Source organism: Xyrauchen texanus, chromosome 5 (assembly GCF_025860055.1).
Source record: "Xyrauchen texanus isolate HMW12.3.18 chromosome 5, RBS_HiC_50CHRs, whole genome shotgun sequence".
Lineage (NCBI taxonomy): Eukaryota > Metazoa > Chordata > Actinopteri > Cypriniformes > Catostomidae > Xyrauchen > Xyrauchen texanus.
This window is the reverse complement of record NC_068280.1, coordinates 8,741,240-8,761,090: the sequence shown is the minus strand read 5'-3', so window position 1 is coordinate 8,761,090 and position 19,851 is coordinate 8,741,240. Positions and strand designations below refer to the sequence as shown.

Below are 19,851 nucleotides of genomic sequence, written 5' to 3'. Positions count from 1 at the left end.
ATACTGCAGTTGTGGATTTAACAAGTATGAATCCTTGCATCTATCAGTTTTAATTACAATTTACTCTCCAGAGTGAAAGAATTATATGAGATGTAAAACGTTTGGAATGATTTGAATGCAGATCAATGGAGGATTCTGTTTTGTGAGCCGTCTAGTGCCCCCTTCTGTAAAGAAAGCTTTGTGTCTCACAAAATAGGTTATTTCTGAAAACATTTGGGTCAATATCAAAATATGTCCCTTGACTTTTTTAGTCATGAAAAAGCTTTCAAATAGCAATTTTTTATATGTCATTTTATAACATAACCTTTAATGGTATGAAATGGCTTGACTCTTGAAATTTTTTAGACAATATATCCTTGTTCCCTTCCTCTGGTACACTACTTCTATGAAATGTAAAGTTATTTGTGTATTTATTTTGTACTTATTTTTAATAAAAGCATTAGTACAAGGCCGAACAAGTGTGCAAAAAAGCAAAACAAAATTATTATTAATAATATTAATAATTTAAAAAGAATGTTTGTCCCTTGACTTCATGTTTTTGGTTTTATCAATGTTAAAAACTTTTTTTTATTACAATTAAATTAAATTAAATTAAAAACACATACCTGTGGATGTATTTTAAGGTCACGAAGCCTTGGCAGTACCAAGGCTTCATGAACTGCAACAATTTATTTTTCAGTATATAATTTTCAGGTGTGTATCAGCTGCACGCCCAATGCCGGTGTTTGCTGCATCGACTGATAAAAAGTCAGTTTTCAGCGGAATATTCTACGTAAAAAAAAAACCTTCGGATTGTCAGATGTTTGGATTGTAGCGGCATCAGAATACAATGTTATCATCCAAAAGCTTTTTCAGAACAAATATTCGTACCAAAAAAAACAGCTTTGGTGTGAACTGGCTTTAAAGCACATTAATATCATTGCAATATTTACAATGTTGCTTAATTTTATCACAAATATTAGTGTACTGCAGAAAGCTAAAATGTGATATTTTTATAAACTGAAGGACGAATAGACATTTTCTGTAATCAACAGTAGCCTCAGATGCTGTCAATGGAACTTAAATTGTATTTAATCTATAATATTCCTTTAACTCAAACACACACTAGCCCAAACAAGCACTCTCTCACCTAGTCTCAACAAAAGTAAGAATATAAAAATGATTGAATAGGAAACAAACACAGCCTGTAGTGTCATCTATGTCTGAAAAGCTGGAGAAAGTGCTTTTTCAATACTCTTCACCTCTGGAAGGTTTAGAATATTTACTGTAATGCTTTGAACGGCTGGTATTTCAGTCAAAACTAAACAGACGAATATGAAGGTTTATATAATCCCTGAACACCATGCTTAATGTTTTTGATGGTTTGGCAGAATATAACACCACAGCATCTTAATCTTTCTGTTTTTAATCCCTAATAATCCTCTTATTTCTAAAACTTTAGCTGGAAGCATGGAAGACCTGGGTTGATTTTTAATATCTACAATCAATTCCCCGTTTGCATAAGTATAGTAATTACTATATGAAAACTTGCTGTCCTAATTCAACATCATCTCTCATCCTCTTTAGTCAACCCGATTTGGCCTCTTAATGTATCTTTGAGTTAGCATCTGTTTCAGGGTCTCATATAATTGAGTTTCATTGCAGTTAATGGTTAGTTGACATAAAATGTCTACAGTCTGACATGCTTTATCGATTAAAACTGTTATTTTAAAAATAAAGCTTTTTGACAATATTTATGTATTTGCTCTGAAATGGCTTAAAAGGGAGACTAAACAACCACGGTTGTCAAGTAGATTCAAAATATATAATGCAAGATATAAAATAATCATGGCATGTTTTCCACTTTTTTCACAAAATTAGCACAAGGAAGAATTATATTTAATAATTTTCATTCATATGCATCAATATAACAGTACATTATAATAAACAGCTATATTTACTGAAACATTGTGCTGAAATGGCTCTGACCTCAATCCTTACCAGCACTGCAGCCATAATTCAGCTTGATTGCTTGTGTAATTCACAGTGTTATTGTCCCTGATATTGATTGCCCAATCTGTGTGTTTGTGTCTCTTCAGGAAAGCTTGACCCATGTGGTATGGAGCTCCGGATTGAAGAGCTCAGGCATCATTACCGCGTAGAGCATGCTGTCGCTGAAGGAGCTAAAAATGTCCTTAGACTGCTGGGAGCCAGTAAAGTACAGGACAAGAAGGCCATGTCAGAGGTCAAAAAATATATCTCCCCACACACATACTCCCAGTTTGAGGCCACTTCTAAATTAATACACTTTTATTTGAAAACACATCTTTTTCTCTAAGTTTTAGCCCTCCGTCCACACTGAGACAGCGTTTTTGACAGCAAAAATTTGGTAAAAAAAAAGCTGTTCAAAAACGCTCTCCCAAGTGGATAAATTTGAAACTGCCATCTTCACGCTGTAGTGTGGACAGGCAAAACTGAGATTTTCAAAAACGATGATGTATTTGTTGTCATATGGCGCAGTCATGCGATCCATTCAACCCAAAACATTCAAGATGGTGGCCCATGTTGTTGCGGCGTTGTTGTGCGTGATATTCACTTTGAAAGCGTTGTTACTTTGTACAACCTTCACATTGCATTCCTTCAAAGGTAATGGGAAGTTTACTCAGAATTGCTGTCCGGCGATAGAACACAAGGACAAGTGCGTTTCAGACTGTACATGGAATGGTGATTTTTCGCATGAGCAGAAAGGGGATTTAAAATGTTTGTTTCAGTGTGGATGAGAAACTTTTGTAAAACGCTTGAAAATGGTAGTGTGGACAAAGTGCGTTTTGGAAACCAAAACGCCATTTTCAAATAAATCAGGATCCATGTTTATGTAGCCTGAGTTTATTAAAGTACAGGATATCAAAACCATACACTCTTTTGACATGCTGGCTCTGTTACACAACATGGTGAGCTGCTTGCTGTCTACTGCCTACATAGGCAGCTTTTCATACCAGATATGTTCTTGTATTCTCAGTCTGTGCTATTTATTTAATTATTGGTCCATGTAAACATGTGTTAGAGGTCTTTGAGGACTGCAACATCTAAAACAAAAACATAAAAAAAAGTCTTGCTGCTTTTTCAGAGACTTTTGCGCCATTCCAAAAGAAGCTATCTTAAAAGGCAGCATGATGGGTTATCACGATCCAAGATTTCAGTAGTGGTTACCAATAACATAATTTTCATGATTAAATCAATTTTGATGCCACAGCAAAAACTTACTTGCTAATTGTTCACACCCTTTTATTAAAAAAATTTAATATTAACAAAAATTAAAACAATGGCATGTAATTTTCAAGCATTTCTTAATTAATTAAACATTTCATTATGCAAGTAAACAGTCAGTAATAAAATAGAGAACAAATAAATCAAGAGCAGTAAGTGGTTGTCTCTTTTATTGTCACTATTGTTGTTTGATTAATATTAAAGACATTGTAGACCGCAGCAGGTATATTTGGCTGCATTTACACCACATTGTTTAATGCAAATCCAAGTTTTGGAACAGCTTCATGTCGGGAACATGCCTATGATACTTTTAAATGCTGTTTAGGTAGGCAGCTAGGTTTTTGAAACAGAGCCATTATATCTCACCTCTCACCTCCTGTTATTCTCACTTCAGGCTCAGTGTCGTCTGAGTGAGTCTTCTCAGAGGTTGGATCTGTTAAGAGATTCATTAGACCGACGGTTAGCAGAACTTCCTGAAGATCATCCCAAAGCATCTCTGATTAAAGAGGAGCTGGCGTTAGCCTCATCACCTGCATTCAGCTCCCGCCATGGCGCCCCCTACCAGCACAACCAGTACAGCACCCTCTGCAAACCTTCTCCCCTCACTGGTATACAAAAGTATCATTTACATCTCTATGTTGATGTACAATTTTGCCACTATCTTTTGCCACTTTTTAGCACAACCTGTCTAATTTAATATCCACCTACAATAAGTTTAACCAGGTGTTAAATGTACTGAAAAAGTGCTAGGCAGTGAGGATAGTAATTATTTCTAGAATGAAAACAGCCCTCTGTAAATTAGGCTCATAATAGATGGCCCCTTAATCACAAAATGCTTTCTTCGCAATTTCTGCCTGCAGAAAGCATTTTTAGAGATATGAGGCTTGCAACTTCTGATTTAGTTTCTTTGTGTGTGTGTTTGTGCGCATGCAGGCACACTTCAGGTGACATTGCTGGGCTGCATGGGTGTGCTAGAAGTGGTTCCCGGCCGTTCCCGTGGCAGCCAGGTAGTGTTGCCATGTTACAGTCCTGGAGAGGGGCGGTCCTTCATGCGGAGTGGAAAAGGCTTGTACAGTCGCAGTGGCAGTGTTAGTGGAAAAACACCCCCCAAAACAGATGAGCTCTCCTGTGAGTCTGTGTGTTAAGTTTGTTGAGGATGTAACATTCTTAGTGTGGTTTGTCAGTGCTGATGTGTCAGTTTTGATGTAACTAGATATAATCTGTTGGTCTCTCAAGTGTGATGACAGCTTTTGCATTTAACAAAACTTAAAACCAAATGGGGTGGAGCATTATCGGTGCTAAAAATACTTGCACGTGATTGGTTGAAATATTCAACATGACCATGTTGGGCTTAAAAGAATATTCTGGGATCAATACAAGTTAAGCTCAATCGACAGCATTGGTGGCATATTATTGATTACCACAAAAATATATTTTGAGTTGGCCCTGGCACTTAAAATGGAAGTGAATGGAGGCAAATTCGTAAACGTTAAAATACTCACTGTTTCAAACATTTAGCCACAATATGCAAACAATATGCTTGTTAACATGATTTTAGTGTGATAAAGTCACATACTAACCTTTTCTGTGTAAAGTTACTTCCAATATAACAACTTTGTTACCATGACAATGTAATGCCAACAAACCCTAAAACCCTAAAATGACTGTAAAAATTATGACTTAAACAATTTTACAGCTTTAATTACACATGAGTTTTAACAGAAGAATGAATGTGAGTGCTTTTATAAAATTATAAGCTTCACATTTCTGCCTTTTTAAACCCTCCAAAAATTTTCCCCATTGACTTCCGTTGTAAGTGTCTCACTGTGACCTTGAATTTTGCCTTTTTTTAAAGAAAAGGAGGAATGAGTAAAAAAAAATTTGTGGTCATTAATTTTATGCCACAAATGCTGTCGATTAAGCTTTATTTAAGGCAAGCATCACATTACTATCGCTCATATGAATAGTTTGTGATTTTAACAAATATAATCTAAATCTTAAACCTAAGTATTACATTTTGTTGAGTAACTCATCCTGCACCGTTTGTGATATGAACATGAATGATAGCTCAAATTGCGCAACTTGTTGAGGAGAGTTGTGCTATTATTTTTCTAAGCAATTAGACTTAAAAACTGTGACAACAAATTTTACTTAAATTGAAGAAAAGACCTGTGTCTACATAATAGAGACTTGGTAGTGGGCTTTTGACCCAGTACAACCTAGCATCCACCTATCTATACAATATAAAACACCCAAGCAACACATACGTAGAAACTCACTAAAAACCATTTAGAACAATTCGGCAACAGTATAGCAATGTTCTGGCAATCACCCACAACTCCCTAGCCTTCTGGCAGAATTATTTTTAATGGGCAAGCACCCTTAAAACATTTTTTACAAGCAAGCACCCATTACATTGATAAAAACAAATGTTTTTATCTTTTTGTTATCGCAAATGTATGTCTATGTGTGTGATCTCAAACATGTCTTTGTGTGTTTGCAGCGGAGGTGAGCGCAGTACTGAAGCTGGATAACTCAGTCGTGGGTCAGACAGCATGGAAGATGGTTGGAGAACAGGGCTGGGATCAGACCTTCACTGTAGATCTGGAGAGAGTGAGTTCAGCTCAATGTTAATAGTAGATTAACACAGATTAAAGGTTCAGTGTCTATTTCATTAATTAAAGCTTCAGGCAATAGGCTGTAATTATCAAAGTTCTTTTGTTGTTGCAACAACAGTGCCATGACCAGTGACTGGAGCATATCAAATGACTCTAGTTACTGTATCACTCCTGCTTTTGTCATTATTATTACTATAAAAAAGATAGTTCTGGATAATTGATGTACAGTAGTTATTTGTATAATCTAATGGGGCATTTCTACAGCACGGTACAACTCGGCTCGACTCGACTCTGCTTGCTTTTTGGGGGTTTCCACTGTGGATGGTACCTGGTACTTTTTTAGTACCACCTCGGTCGAGTTTCCAAGTGAGCCGAGCCGATACTAAATGTGACGTCAAACCCTGCAGATCACTGATTGTCAGAGAGAATCGTCACTACCAGCATCACTGGATTTGGAACACGGGACATCAACCTGCTAGATTTAAATTTAGCAACAGCTATAGCAGTATCATTTGTTCACGTGACTTTTGAATTATAAAAAGAAATATCTGTGCGCAAAACCACACCGTGGTCAATAAACGAGGTGCAGATGTTCCGCTCATTAGCGACGAACGAAATGACGTGAAACTAAAAAGTCTTTCAGGAATTGTCTTAGCTGTTGGCCGCACACAGCTACCACTGGACCTACCAACAGTATAGGGAAAAGTAAAACATTTATTTTAAAGTGACTACAGAACCATCAAGGAAAAGTGGAAGTGGTTCGTCCAAATGGACGCTATCTAAACCGGCGAGCAATGGAAGGGAGAGTGCCCTAGACTGATCCACGATGGAGGATTGTATGTTTTGTTATGTTAACTCTATACTCTGCTTGAAAGCTTCACTTTATTTAGTTGACCAGCTACTGGAAAGCTTGCTTCTAAAACAACCAGACCAATTTAACTTTTACACTTGTGTAAAATCACCACGCAACAACTGCTTTATGCAGCACAATGAGCAAGTAGCTAACAGCTAGTGGTCGTGATATTGTTTTTGGTCAGTAATGTTTGTTGTCGCATTTAAGATGTCACAGCAGTAGAGGCAGCGCAACTATGACGATCAGCCTATAATCCCACCCACGTTGAGGTGGCACTAAACTGCAGTGGAAAAGCAAGCTCAGAAAAGTAAAGCGAGTTGAGTCAAACTGTATCGTGCAGTGGAAAAGTGCCATAAGTGATGCATTCTGAAACTAAGAATACATTTGTGGTGAAGTAGTACTGTGGAATCTAAACTCGCTAATGCCTGATTGGTTTTGTGTGCAGTCCAGAGAGATGGAGATCGCAGTATACTGGAAAGACTACCGCTCTTTGTGTGCCTTGAAATTTCTAAAGCTGGAGGATTTTCTAGACAACCAGAAACACAGAGTCCAGCTCGAGCTAGAACCACAGGGTCTGCTGTTGGCAGAGGTACACACACACAATCAAAAATATGTTTCTTGTGTACTAGAATCATTTCTACTTGAATTTGCTTTATAAACACACTATCACACAGACAGTAACAAATCCAGAACATATCAATGTGTTAACAGTGTCTTTGTCACTATTTATCACCATTGAAATGTGTGACATGATGTATCTCTTCGTCAGGTCACATTCTTTAACCCTGTGATCGAGAGGGTTCCACGACTAAAACGACAGAAGAAAGTTTTCTCCAAGCAACAGGGTAAGACAGAAATTAGTTTTTCTCTCTGCTCAATAAATGAGTTAATTGATTAATTTATCCATGTGAAAAAAGAAAAGTGGTATTGAGTGCCCTCTTGTGGTCCGAGATGGAATAACACTGTAAGTAATGTGTATTTTGTTCATGGGCAGGGAAAGCATTCTTGCGAGCTCGTCAGATGAATGTTGATATCGGCACATGGGTGAGATTACTGAGGAATGCCATACCAACTGTCAACAACACAGGAACCTACAGCCCTCATGCACACACTGTACAGACTGGGTAAATGAGATGCACACACACTTGAGTGTAATTTACAGGGTCTCTTCGTAGTCTGAACTGAAACATTCCTCATGCATGCACATTTCTTCACATTTGTTCAGGGTTTAGAACAGTGGTTCCCAAACTTGGTGCCATGACGTTTGCCAAGGGGTGCCGAAGAATCTCTGCCTATTTCACTATTTTAATAGAATTCTATTGTCCTCACTTTATACCTTTCTCCACATATAAATACAAGATTTTAAAACATGTAAGAACATAATAAATAAGTTAATAGACGATGGTGTCTTTAATATAAATACAAATTTAAATGTGTTTTTGTGCCACCACTTGTTCTCGTGAGTGCGGATTGTCCCGCTCTTTTGCACAGTTTTTGATTCCCGGCCTTGATGGAAGAATAAAAGGCTACAAATGGATAGATTTGTAACTTTAAAAAAAAGAGAAGCAGAGACATTATAGCTCAGAATACAAACTAGGTCCAAACTAGAACCACCACCAGCCAAAAAAAAAAAAAGATTAGGCAGTACATTGAAAGCTACCTGGCTTTTGGCTTCACGTGGATTGGAGATACTAGCTGTCCCACTCCCGAATGCCTCGTCTGCATGGAAAAGCTATCAAATGCAGCAATACTGAGTAAGTGAGACATTTTGACCTAAGACACCCAAGTTTAGCCTGCAAAGGCATAGAATACTTCAAGCGATTGAAAGAAAAAATCTAAACAGAATCAACAAATGATGTCATGTGTACGTGTTTCTTTTTTTTTTGAGAGAGAGTGAAAAGAAGAACATAAAAAAGCCCCCCCACAAAAAGCGATAACAGAATGAGATACAATAGCAATAGTGATAACAGTAATGGAGAAAGTAAAATATGTCCTTGATACAGTGGGCAAATATGGGGGGGTCCTTCCACTTGAGCAAAATTAGGTGTCTAGCAAGGAAAGTAACAAAGGCGATGCAATCATCTTCTGCTTTTGACAAAATAAGATGGTCGGATGAGACACCGAAAATGGCTGTGAAAGGGCAAGGTCTACTGAGATCATTCAAGCATTCAGAGATTGTTGTAAAGATAAGAGACCAAAATTCATGAAGTTTATCGCATGACCAGAACATGTGAGCGGATGTGGCAGGTGATAATTTGCAATGAATGCTGATAGAATTTAGAAATGTTTTGCTTTGTCCAATGTGAGCGGTGCAGGATTTTGCTTTGCATGAAGCAGTACCTAGCGCAAATGGACGTAAAGTGAACGCTCTTTAAAATAGATTGCCACAATTCCTCTGTAATAACCATGCCCAAGTCCATTTCCCAGGCCGCCTTTATGGACAAAAGATGCGAATGATGTTCCAGAGACATTTTTCTATATAGTATAGAAATAAGGCCACTTAAAGTCAGGGGTCATTCTAAGAGAACATCACTTAAAGGGCATGTTGGCTGGGCAGGTAATGATGGCGACATTTTACGTTGATCTTACATAAATCTTTGACTTGTAAGTAGCAAAACAAATAGCTATTTGTTAGATTAAACTTGGAGCGAAATTGTTAGAACGTTTAGAAAACAACATCAATGTATAGATCATTAAAAGATCTAATGCCAATTTTGGGAGAGTATTCATTTGTATTGAATAGATACGGCCTGCCACCGAAAGTGGTAGAGACCACCAATGCTTAAGACTAAGCTCCATCTGAACTGCCAGAGGAGAAAATTAGCAGAGAATGTTTGGTGAAATTGTCTGTGATGGAGACACTGAGATATGTACATTTGTGTGTTACTTTGAAGAGAAAATAATTACTGTACTGACGAGCAACTTTGTTTATAGAAAATAACTCACTCACTGATCTAGAATATGAAAAACATGAGTTAAAGATTTAACAGGGTTAGAAATGTTCAAAAGCAAGTCGTCTGCATACAGGGAAACTCTTTGTTCAAGGCCTTCCCTAAAAATGCCTGTTATTTTGTGTTATGTGGAAGAGCAAGTGATAGAGCCATCTGCTCCTGGGCTCTTGCCACTTTACATGGCAGTAATATCGTCCTTCACCGCTGCTAATGTTAAATGTTAAAATTTATGAAAATCTTCAGAGCTAGGATTTTGTTCAGAAAAATAGAGTGATATATAAAAAATCTGAAAAGCTTTATTAATTTCTTTGGGGTTGCAGCTAAGACGACTACTTATATTGATTTCTGAAGTTAGTTGCGAGGTGGAAGATTGCCGAAGTTGATGCGCCAAGAGCCTATTCGGTTTAACACCATATTTAAAATAGGTGTGCCTGGATTTGATAAGCATATCCATTGCATCGGTGGGAGAGGGGTTATCAAATTTTGCCTTGAGAGAAGTTTTTCTTCATATAACTCGGTGGACAGAGAGAGTATATAATTGTTGTCTAGTCATAGAATACGGTTGAGATTTGTGAGAGGAATGTCATCTTTTATCAAATGATACGCAAGATATTAACTGTCCTCTCATATAGGCCTTGAACGTCTACCATAGAGTGATAGGACAGGTCTCAGGGGATGTATTGGTCCCGAAGAAAAATGTAATTGTTTCCATATGAATTCAACAAAATTGGCATCAGATAGCAGTAGAGGTCGACCGATATGGGTTTTTTCAGGCCGATGCCGATCTTTTGAAATCCGGGTCAAACGATGGCCGATTAATGCGGCCGATTTATTTTGTATATATTTGGCCGATATGTGCTTGTTTTTAACCTCTTCTTTGAACCTTTTATTTGAAAGATAAAATGTAACACAAATAATTACTTAAGATAGACAAAATTTGTCAACAATTACATTTATTGAACACTTGACCAATCTGCACTTGTAAACTTAAATTTAAAATGTATAATGTAAAAACACATTGTATAAATAATGTATAACAAATATATTAAATAAACAAAGCAGGTGTTACGAACTGCTCCGAGACACGAAGGTTAAGATCCAAATACAGCTTTAATTAAGGGGCAATCCAGACACGTAATCCAATATTCAGAGCATCCAAGAGAAGCACAGGCATAACTAGGGATGGGTATCGTTAAGGTTTTAATGGTATTACTATCTTACCAATACTGCTTATCGATCCGTACTTTAACGGTATTCTTAACGGTTCTTTTTGTTATATATATATATATATATATATATATATATATTAAACAAAGATAAACAAAAGATAAACAATTACACAAAGATAAACGTTATATAGGCACAGTGATTTAATTTCAGGAAGTACTAACATTACTGTTCAGGTGTGGTCTACTGTCTGTCAGGCCATAGAGAAACAAAGGCCTGATAATAGCAGATATAGTGTTGTTACCATCAAGACTGCGTGGTGCCGGTTGGTCGACTGGAAGTTATTCAGGTTCTTCATCTGAGAAGCTCCATCAACGGAACTGCTGGGGATTTTGGAAGTCACTGTAAAGTGGCACCTTGGTTTCAGAAAGTTTGGCAACCACTGGTTTAGACTGACCCAAGTTTAACACATTTAAGTGCAGTTCATTTAATAACAGTGATAAAAAGAAACTGTGTATTACTTAAATAACATAAAAATGTATAACTTAAACTACTATTACATAAGCTATAGAGTGTGCTCTTAGAAAGCAATAGAATCTATTATTAAATAACACACTCACAGGTGTGATTGCTGCACATGATTGTATAATTGCCTTGTGAAATGAGTGTAAATCTGAATGTACTGTGTCATGCCCTGATGACAAACAAGGTGGAATGTCACCTTCATATATGCTTTTGTGTTACAGAGATATATCAGTGGAGAAATTGAGCTTAGACGGTGACACACCCATGAAGGTGGAAATCTGGCAAGATGTGACAGACACACTCACACCGGTGGGAAAATCTTGTCTAGATAAAAAAATAAAATAATTTTAATTACAAGATATTCAACAATGGAGGGAAAGGCATGAGGGGAAATTGTTTTTTTTTTTATTTACTCTGTAACCCCTCCTCTCACTCTGGAACTCCTCCTCTCTTTAATTAACCACTCCCCTCTCTCTGTAACTCCTCTTCTCTTTCTGTAACTCCTCTCTTTCTGTAACCCCTTTCCCCTCTCTGTAACCCCTCTTCTCTCTCTGTTACTCCTCCTCTCTTTCTGTAACCCCTTTCCTCTCGCTGTAACTCCTCCTCTCATTCGTAACCCCACCTCTCTCGCTGTAATTACTGTAAACCCTTCATTCTGTAACTTCTGTTTCTCTGTAACCCTTCCATCCATTCCATCTGTAACCTCTCCTATTACTTTCTATGTAACCCCTCCCCTTTCTCTGCAACTCCACCTCTCTCACTGGAACCGTCTTATCTTTCTGTAACCCCTCCTCTCTTTCTGTATACATCTTCTCTCTCTGTAATCCCTCCATACTCTCTGTAATACCTCTCCTTCCTCTCTCTTTAACTCCTTCTACTCTCTCTGTAACCCCTCCCCTTTCTCTGTAAATTCTCCCCCCTTTCTGTAACCCCTCCCCTCTCTCTGTAAATCCTCCACTCTATGTAACCCCTCTACTCTCTCTGTAACTCCTCCTCTCTATGTAAACCCTCCCCTTTCTCCGTAACATCTCTCTTTCTGTAACCCCTCAACTCTCTCTGTAACCCCACCTTACTCTCTGTAATTCCTCTAATGTAAACCTTCCTCTATCTGTAACCCCTTATCTTACTTTCTCTGTAACCCCTCCTCTCTCTCTGTATCCACTCCTCTATTTCTATAACTCCTCCCCTCTCTCTCTATGCTGGTTTGTAACTCCTCCCATCTCTCTCTCTATGCTGGTTGGTACAGGAACAACAACCGGTCACTGAGCCCATCTCTCCTCCTGACCTCACCACTCCTGAACGACCAAACAGAACACAATCACTAAGCAGGTATACACACACACACACACACACACACACATATGGTATACAGATATCATCATTAGTAATCTTTCATGTGTATCACTGTATTTAGGCCTCAGTAATAAATTGTAAGTGTCTGTGTTTTTGTGTGTGCAGTAAGCAAAAAAAGACTCCTTTGAGTCTGCAGGATTTCAGGCTAATTGCTGTTCTTGGTAGAGGCCATTTTGGAAAGGTGATCTTCATTTTCTCTTGTCTTTATTGTGTTAATTTTCAATACACTTCTGCACTTTTTGATCATTCACTCCATTTTAGAATCTTCCTTGCACCTTTGCTTTTCAGTATTTGTACTTTTTCCATATTCAGTTATTCGATTTCTAAAGCTACAACACACACACAAACACTTTTCTATCTCTTTCTCACTCACATTCTCATAGTATATCACATCTGTGTCTCTCAGGTGCTGTTGGCAGAATATAAGAAGTCAGGCAGTATGTATGCAATTAAAGCGCTGAAAAAAGGAGACATTGTGGCCAGAGATGAAGTAGAAAGGTAAACAAAGGGGCACGGAGATAAATTAATAAATAGGGATAGATAACAGAGTTAAATTAACCAAGAAATAAGATGCAGAGTTAAACAGACTTTTAAATGAAATCTTGATTGGGCTATTTTACTAATACATTGTATTTAATTTTTTTTTGTCAACTGGTTTCAGTGTTTTCAGAAGTCTGACTAATTTACTCCCAATTTCTTGCTTCTCTCTTTTTCTTCCCTCAGTTTGATGTGTGAGAAGCGGATTTTCGAGACGGTGAACAGCACGCAGCATCCTTTTCTCGTGAACCTGTTTGCATGTTTCCAGACTCCAGAACACGTGTGTTTTGTCATGGAGTACACGGCAGGCGGCGACCTTATGATGCACATACACGCAGAGGTCTTCACTGAGCCACGGGCTGTGTATGTAAACTGTGTCTGTTTATTTTGAAAACCAAACCATACATTTTTACTATGCATTATTATTGTGTGTTTTTACATGTGTTTTAACATTTATTTATTAGTGTGTTTGTATGTGTGTTTTCAGGTTCTATGCTGCTTGCGTGGTTTTAGGACTTCAGTTTTTACACGACAACAAGATTGTGTACAGGTGAGGATGCTAAGAATTGTGTGCACATGTTCTGGCTGCTGCAAGAGCATTAAACATGCATTAAATGTATTACTACATACATTGTGCTTTTGGAAATAGCTTAAATAACTTTTGTCATTTCTCCTTCAGAGATCTGAAGTTGGACAACTTGCTGCTCGACACAGATGGTTATGTGAAGATTGCTGACTTTGGATTGTGTAAAGAAGGTAATGACTATGTGATGCACTCTTTCTCTCATTCTGCCTCTCAATAACTTTCAAGATGTTACTTTTCCTCCATACTTGTCTGATCATGTGCTTGGTAATGTTCACTGCATGTTGATTTCAGGTCCGTTGATCTGTTGTGAAGGTTTGTCAGATTTGCTTGTCTTCTTGTCCGCTGTCTTTCACAGGTATGGGTTATGGAGACCGGACCAGTACGTTTTGTGGAACTCCAGAGTTTCTGGCTCCAGAGGTGCTAACAGACACATCGTATACACGAGCAGTGGACTGGTGGGGTCTTGGAGTGCTTATATATGAGATGCTGGTGGGAGAGGTGAGAGAGAGATGGTGGAAGACAAGGGTTTTGAGTATTGAGTTTTTGAGATGTTTTGACGATTAATTTTGGGGCCATTAATGGTTCTCCCAAAAATGGAAGTTATCTCATCATTTACTCACCCTCATGCCATCCCAGATGTGTATGGCTTTCTTTCTTCTGCAGAACATAAACAAAGATTTTTAGAAGAATATTTTAGCTCTGTAGGTCCATACAGTGCAAGTGAATGGTGACCAGACCTTTCAAAGTCAGCATAAAAGTAATCCATGTGAATCCAGTGATTTAATACATCTTGTCAAGCGATGAAATTACTTTGGGTGATCAGTATTTATCAATATTTCAATCCTTTTTTTGCATTAAATCTCCACTTTCACTTTCAAAATGTGAATGTAAACGTGGAGATTTATTGTAAAAATTGACTTAAATATTGACCTGTTTCTTTACCACACCTATTATATTGCTTATGGATTTAACCACTGGAGTCATATAGATTACTTTTACGCAGCCTTTTGTGTGATTTTTGGAGCTTGAAAAGTCTGGTCACCATTCACTTGCATTGTATAGACCAATGGAGCTGAAATATTTATCTAAAAATATTTGTTTGTGTTCAGCAGAAGAAAGTAAGTCATACACATCTGGGATGGTGAAAATGAGAGAATATTCATTTTTGGGTGAACTGTCCCTTTAAAACATCAGTAGATTAAAAACTCCTTTTGGTCTCTTTCTAGTCCCCATTTCCAGGTGATGATGAAGAGGAAGTTTTTGACAGCATAGTGAATGATGAAGTTCGATATCCACGTTTCCTTTCTTCTGAGGCCATTGGCATCATGAGGAGGGTAAATAAAACATACACACACACATCATTTGAGGGATATATTGGTGCTTCTATATGTCTTATCTGTCCGATTCTCTCTGTCTGATTCTCTGCATATATATATATATATATATATATATATATATATATAAAATGTATTTTTATTTTATTTGTTTTGGTAGATAAAGCAACATGGAGGTTATTGTGGAGATTTTGACTAAGGTTTTTTTGTCTTTAACAGTTACTAAGGAGAAATCCAGAGAGACGACTGGGCTCCAGTGAGAAGGATGCAGAGGATGTAAAGAAACAACCATTTTTCAGGGTGTGTTTTTTACCTAGTATTATAAAACTGGGCATTATAAAAAAAATGCAGTTTGCTTGCATCACCACTTTGAACAGTGTAATTTGCTGTACATGAAATCAGACATAACATGACTAATTATACAAATTATGTAAATATAGTCCATACTTATCTTTTCACAAATTGTATGCTCAAAGGTCCACCATTACAATGATAACAAAGACCATAGATAGATTAATAAACATTATGTTGCTCCTCTTTCTCTAAGAATATGGACTGGGAGGCTCTTCTCCTTCGTAAACTCCCTCCACCCTTCCTTCCATCTATCCGTGGAAAAGAGGACATCAGTAACTTTGATGAAGAATTCACAACAGAGGCTCCGAATCTCACTCCACCCCGTGAACCCCGGGTGCTCACGCGCAAGGATCAGGACAGCTTTCATGACTTTGACTACGTCTCTGACCTATGCTGAGAGTGTAATCACTGTGATGGTGCCGTAGAGAGAGATTTCTGCTCTGTGACTCAGTGACTGTGAAGAGAATAGCGTCCAATCTAGGTTTTGTGTGTGAATTCTGAATGTGCTGGACCTGTGAACACTGTGATGGTCAAGAGAGCTTGAGAGAGGGCTGGAAAAGACATCAAGAAGCTAAGGATTGGATTAGAAAGAGAAAAGAGGATTGATGTTTAAGCATAAACCTTTAGATCAAAAATGTTTTAAGATCATGGAAGCAGTTAAGTGTATCCAAACTTTTGACTAGTAGTGTACTTGTTCTTTCATTCTCACAGTAGTGATAGAAATGGTCTCAGTGAAAGGGGTAGTTAACCCAAAAATGTGTGGGGAAAACAAGATTAGGCTAACATTCTGCTGGACATCTTTTGTGTTCCACGGAAGAAAGAAAGTCAAGGTAATTTTGATGACCAACTGGCAACAACTAAAAAAAAAAATCTTTCTTCATCCACACTTACCTTTCTCTGCATTTAAATAGGACCTACTGTTACTCTGAATTATCTTCATTGGCCTGATTTGGACCAGGAACCCAAAGGAACTTGGGTTAAGAGACTCATTTCTGCATACACTGTGACATCAAAAGGAAGACGAGAGTTACACTAAGAGCGGAGCTTATTTAAATAGACCAATTTATGTTTGAACCTTTGAATGTGTACTTGCTCTTGGGGTATTCAGTGGTCGAGGAGTAAACAACCTATTAAGATCCATTAGCTTTGGGTTTGTCCTGCCAAAATGCATCTTTAAATTCATCATCTTTTAAATGTCATGTGTGTAAGTCGAGCATATTGAACTCAATGAAAACAGTCTAATGAACAGCTTGGTCTCCACTTATTAAGTGCACTTTCTTGTGGAAATATTAGAAAAACAAGTGATCCTCTCATATAAAAATTGGGTTAAAAATATGTATTTTATGCTGTTAATCATTTGACTTCACTGAGGGAGCCAAACAGCAGAAAACTTTCATCTAGATTGGAACTGAACATTAAAAAATATCAGTGAAGAGAGATCTTTTTCCAAACTCTTTGAAATACATTTTGAGGTTCTGATGGCCTGTTTCTCTTTGTATTTCAGGGTGAGAACAGCTCTTGCTGCACTAAACCTTAAAGGGATCGTTCACCCAAAAATGAAAATTATCTAATTGTTTACTCAACCTCATGCCATCCCAGGTGTGAATGACTAACTTTCTTCTGCTGAACACAAACAGAAGATTTTAGAAGAATATGTCATCTCTGTAGGTTCATTACAATTCAAGTGAATGGTGATCAGGTCTTTGAAGCTCCAAAAAGGAGATAAAGTCAGCATCAAATCAGAATTGCTTCAGAAGACATTGATTTAGACATTTAGATTATGTATATTCTGACTTTATCTCCATTTTGGAGCTTCAAAGTTCTGGTCACCATCACTTGCATTGTATGGACCTACAGAGCTGAGATATTCTTCTAAAAATCTTTGTGTGTGTGTTCAGTAGAAGAAAGAAAGTCATTCACATCTGGGATGGCATGAGGTTGAGTAAATTATGAGAGAATTTTATCCTGAGCTATCCCTTTAAGGTTTAGTGCAGCAAGATCTGTTCTAACCCTGAAATGCAAAGAGAAACAGGCCATCAGAACCTCAAAATTAACTATTACAAAACGATTTCTTTAAGTGGGGAAATTAGTATTTACCTTTTATTTATAGGTTTTTCACAAAAGCATATGTAAAACTGGCACATGCTTATCAAGACTGTCAAGAAATTACAGGTCAGATTGATTCAGAGGTAACGTGAGATCCGTGTAAACTCGATGATCATTTGAATGTGTGTGTTGTATTGAAGCAAATGAGGAAGAATGTGTTTGGTTGAATATTTTCATTTATTTCACAAGCTCCAATAATTGCTTTTTATTTTTTGTCATCACTGAAATTGCATGAGGAAAAATTGTTAGATGCCTTGGTAAAATTGACCAAACAGGGATAAAACCACTTCTCTTTGAAAGACTCCGTGGCCTCAAATAGCAGATAGTGTATGATGGTTTGTCTCTATTTTATATATATATTATTTAAATACATTTTGATATTATTTGTTAGATTTACTTTCTGTTTGTTTTAGCCTTGATGTGCATGAACGACGACTAGTGACTGTTACAGCAAAGAAATGGACGTGTTCTGGTTTCACACCCTTCATTACCTCAGAGCTGTTTTGATGCATTTGAAACCTAAGTTTGTGAAGTTCATATTGGTTAGTACAATACACCAGAAACAGACCATGCCATATCTGTTTATATTGTTTTTTTAAGGATTTTGATTTGACAAACATGGATCAAGCGGAACTTATTGTTTTTTTATTATTTTTTATGTGTAGCAGAACTGCAGCCCCAACACATTCTCTATAACACACACACTATTTGCAGTTGAAGAATTCTTATATGCTTTAAGACTAATCTGATCTTAATTTCCTTTAAAATGCCCTTGGATGTGTTTGACTGCAGAATAAATGTATGTCCTGTACAATTATACAATCCATCAAACTTATTACAGGAATTGTATTTATAAAGCTGTTGTTGAAAAGACCACGTGTTTTCTTTGTAGGTTAGATTTTGAAGACCATCTTAAATTGTTCACGGACTTCAGCTTTGAACATTTATGCAGGAAAATCCAATTAAAACTTAAGAATTTGGAAACAGAGGTTAATTATCTAAAGAAAACAGCCTTTAGAAGTAGGCTATTTATAAGAAAAGTCTCAAAAGTGTGCATAAAACTTTCCATCTCACGTACTCAAATATACAGATAAACCGAATGATCGACCACGTGATGCTGATTTTCCCGCCTTTGGGCCTAGAGGCGATAAGTGTCTCTGTTTTCCCACTAAAATGTTTCCAGATGTATTTCTCCTTAGCGGCCACTAGAAGTCAGTAAGTGGCTCTTTTTCTCGTAACCGCTGCTGCGTGGCAGTAAGTGAGAAAGTGGTACTGTTTTCCCCACAGTGGCCACTAGAGGTCAGATCATTTCAAATTCTTGGTGCTTTATTACCGTAATTGTTTAGCAAGCAATAGTCGTTTTTGGAATGGGATACTACATAATACATTTACTATGAAAACAACGACAGAAAAAAAGGTTTGGTGATATATGGTAATGGTTATGGCAAGTACCTAGTGGCGGCCACTAGAGGGCAGTGGGTGGTGCTGTTTTTCCTTCAGTGGCCACTAGAGGGAAATGGCAGGTGCTGTTTTTCCCTCAATGACCGCTAGAGGGCAATGAGTGGCGCTGTTTTTCCTACAGTGGCCACTAGAGGGAAATTACAAATAATGACAGGTGCTGTTTTTCCCTCAATGGCTGCTATAGGGCAATGAGTGGCACTGTTTTCCTTCAGTGGCCACTAGGATGCAGTGACAGCGAGTAGGACCTGGCTGCAGCCTGCAGAATGAGGCGGGGCTACATATGTCGCCCCGCCCATACTATAGTCTCATTGGTCTGATAATCTTTCATGAAATTAATATTAATCAATTAAAATGTTTATATAACAACACTGAATACACATTTGTCATTCTATGGTGATATTAAGTATGGTGATATTCACTCTATGGTGATATTACATTTATTACATATTTTATAATTGATTTAATTCATAAATGATTTCTCTAACCGTGCGTTATAATGAAGGCTTTGTGAAATTTGAATGACAGCAAACACATCAACACAGTTTTTTCATCAGTCCACGCCTCAGTCTTTCTAAATTTGTTTGAAATTACACGTGTCTTGCCTAAATTATGTAAACACTCAATACGACCGCATTAGAGCTGAATCTTCGCCATAGTAGGATTGGAAACGTTGTCCCCTGCTTTCAACATGTCTGAAACAACAAAAGGCTGCTCAGTAAGACTCCTGTCACATCTGTTTGCAATGCACCGTGAGGTACCA

General features: G+C 37.5%; 1 protein-coding gene across 3 annotated transcripts in view; it reads left to right on the top strand.

Annotated features, from left to right (window-relative positions):
* The window catches only part of pkn1a (protein kinase N1a), a 60,700-nt gene extending 42,203 nt beyond the window's left edge, over positions 1-18,497 (top strand). For all 3 annotated transcript variants that reach the window (XM_052126972.1, XM_052126969.1, XM_052126970.1), the window contains exons 5-22: positions 2,079-2,224; positions 3,641-3,854; positions 4,180-4,374; positions 5,750-5,859; positions 7,163-7,306; positions 7,487-7,562; positions 7,712-7,841; positions 11,582-11,669; positions 12,607-12,689; positions 12,819-12,894; positions 13,120-13,211; positions 13,437-13,613; positions 13,738-13,800; positions 13,930-14,006; positions 14,192-14,334; positions 15,063-15,170; positions 15,390-15,470; positions 15,718-18,497. In XM_052126972.1, the coding sequence (XP_051982932.1) occupies positions 2,079-2,224; positions 3,641-3,854; positions 4,180-4,374; positions 5,750-5,859; positions 7,163-7,306; positions 7,487-7,562; positions 7,712-7,841; positions 11,582-11,669; positions 12,607-12,689; positions 12,819-12,894; positions 13,120-13,211; positions 13,437-13,613; positions 13,738-13,800; positions 13,930-14,006; positions 14,192-14,334; positions 15,063-15,170; positions 15,390-15,470; positions 15,718-15,921 (2,207 nt within the window). In that variant the 3' untranslated portion in view covers positions 15,922-18,497. The remainder of the gene's footprint in view (positions 1-2,078; positions 2,225-3,640; positions 3,855-4,179; positions 4,375-5,749; positions 5,860-7,162; positions 7,307-7,486; positions 7,563-7,711; positions 7,842-11,581; positions 11,670-12,606; positions 12,690-12,818; positions 12,895-13,119; positions 13,212-13,436; positions 13,614-13,737; positions 13,801-13,929; positions 14,007-14,191; positions 14,335-15,062; positions 15,171-15,389; positions 15,471-15,717) is intronic.
* The last annotated feature ends 1,354 nt before the right edge of the window (positions 18,498-19,851 follow it).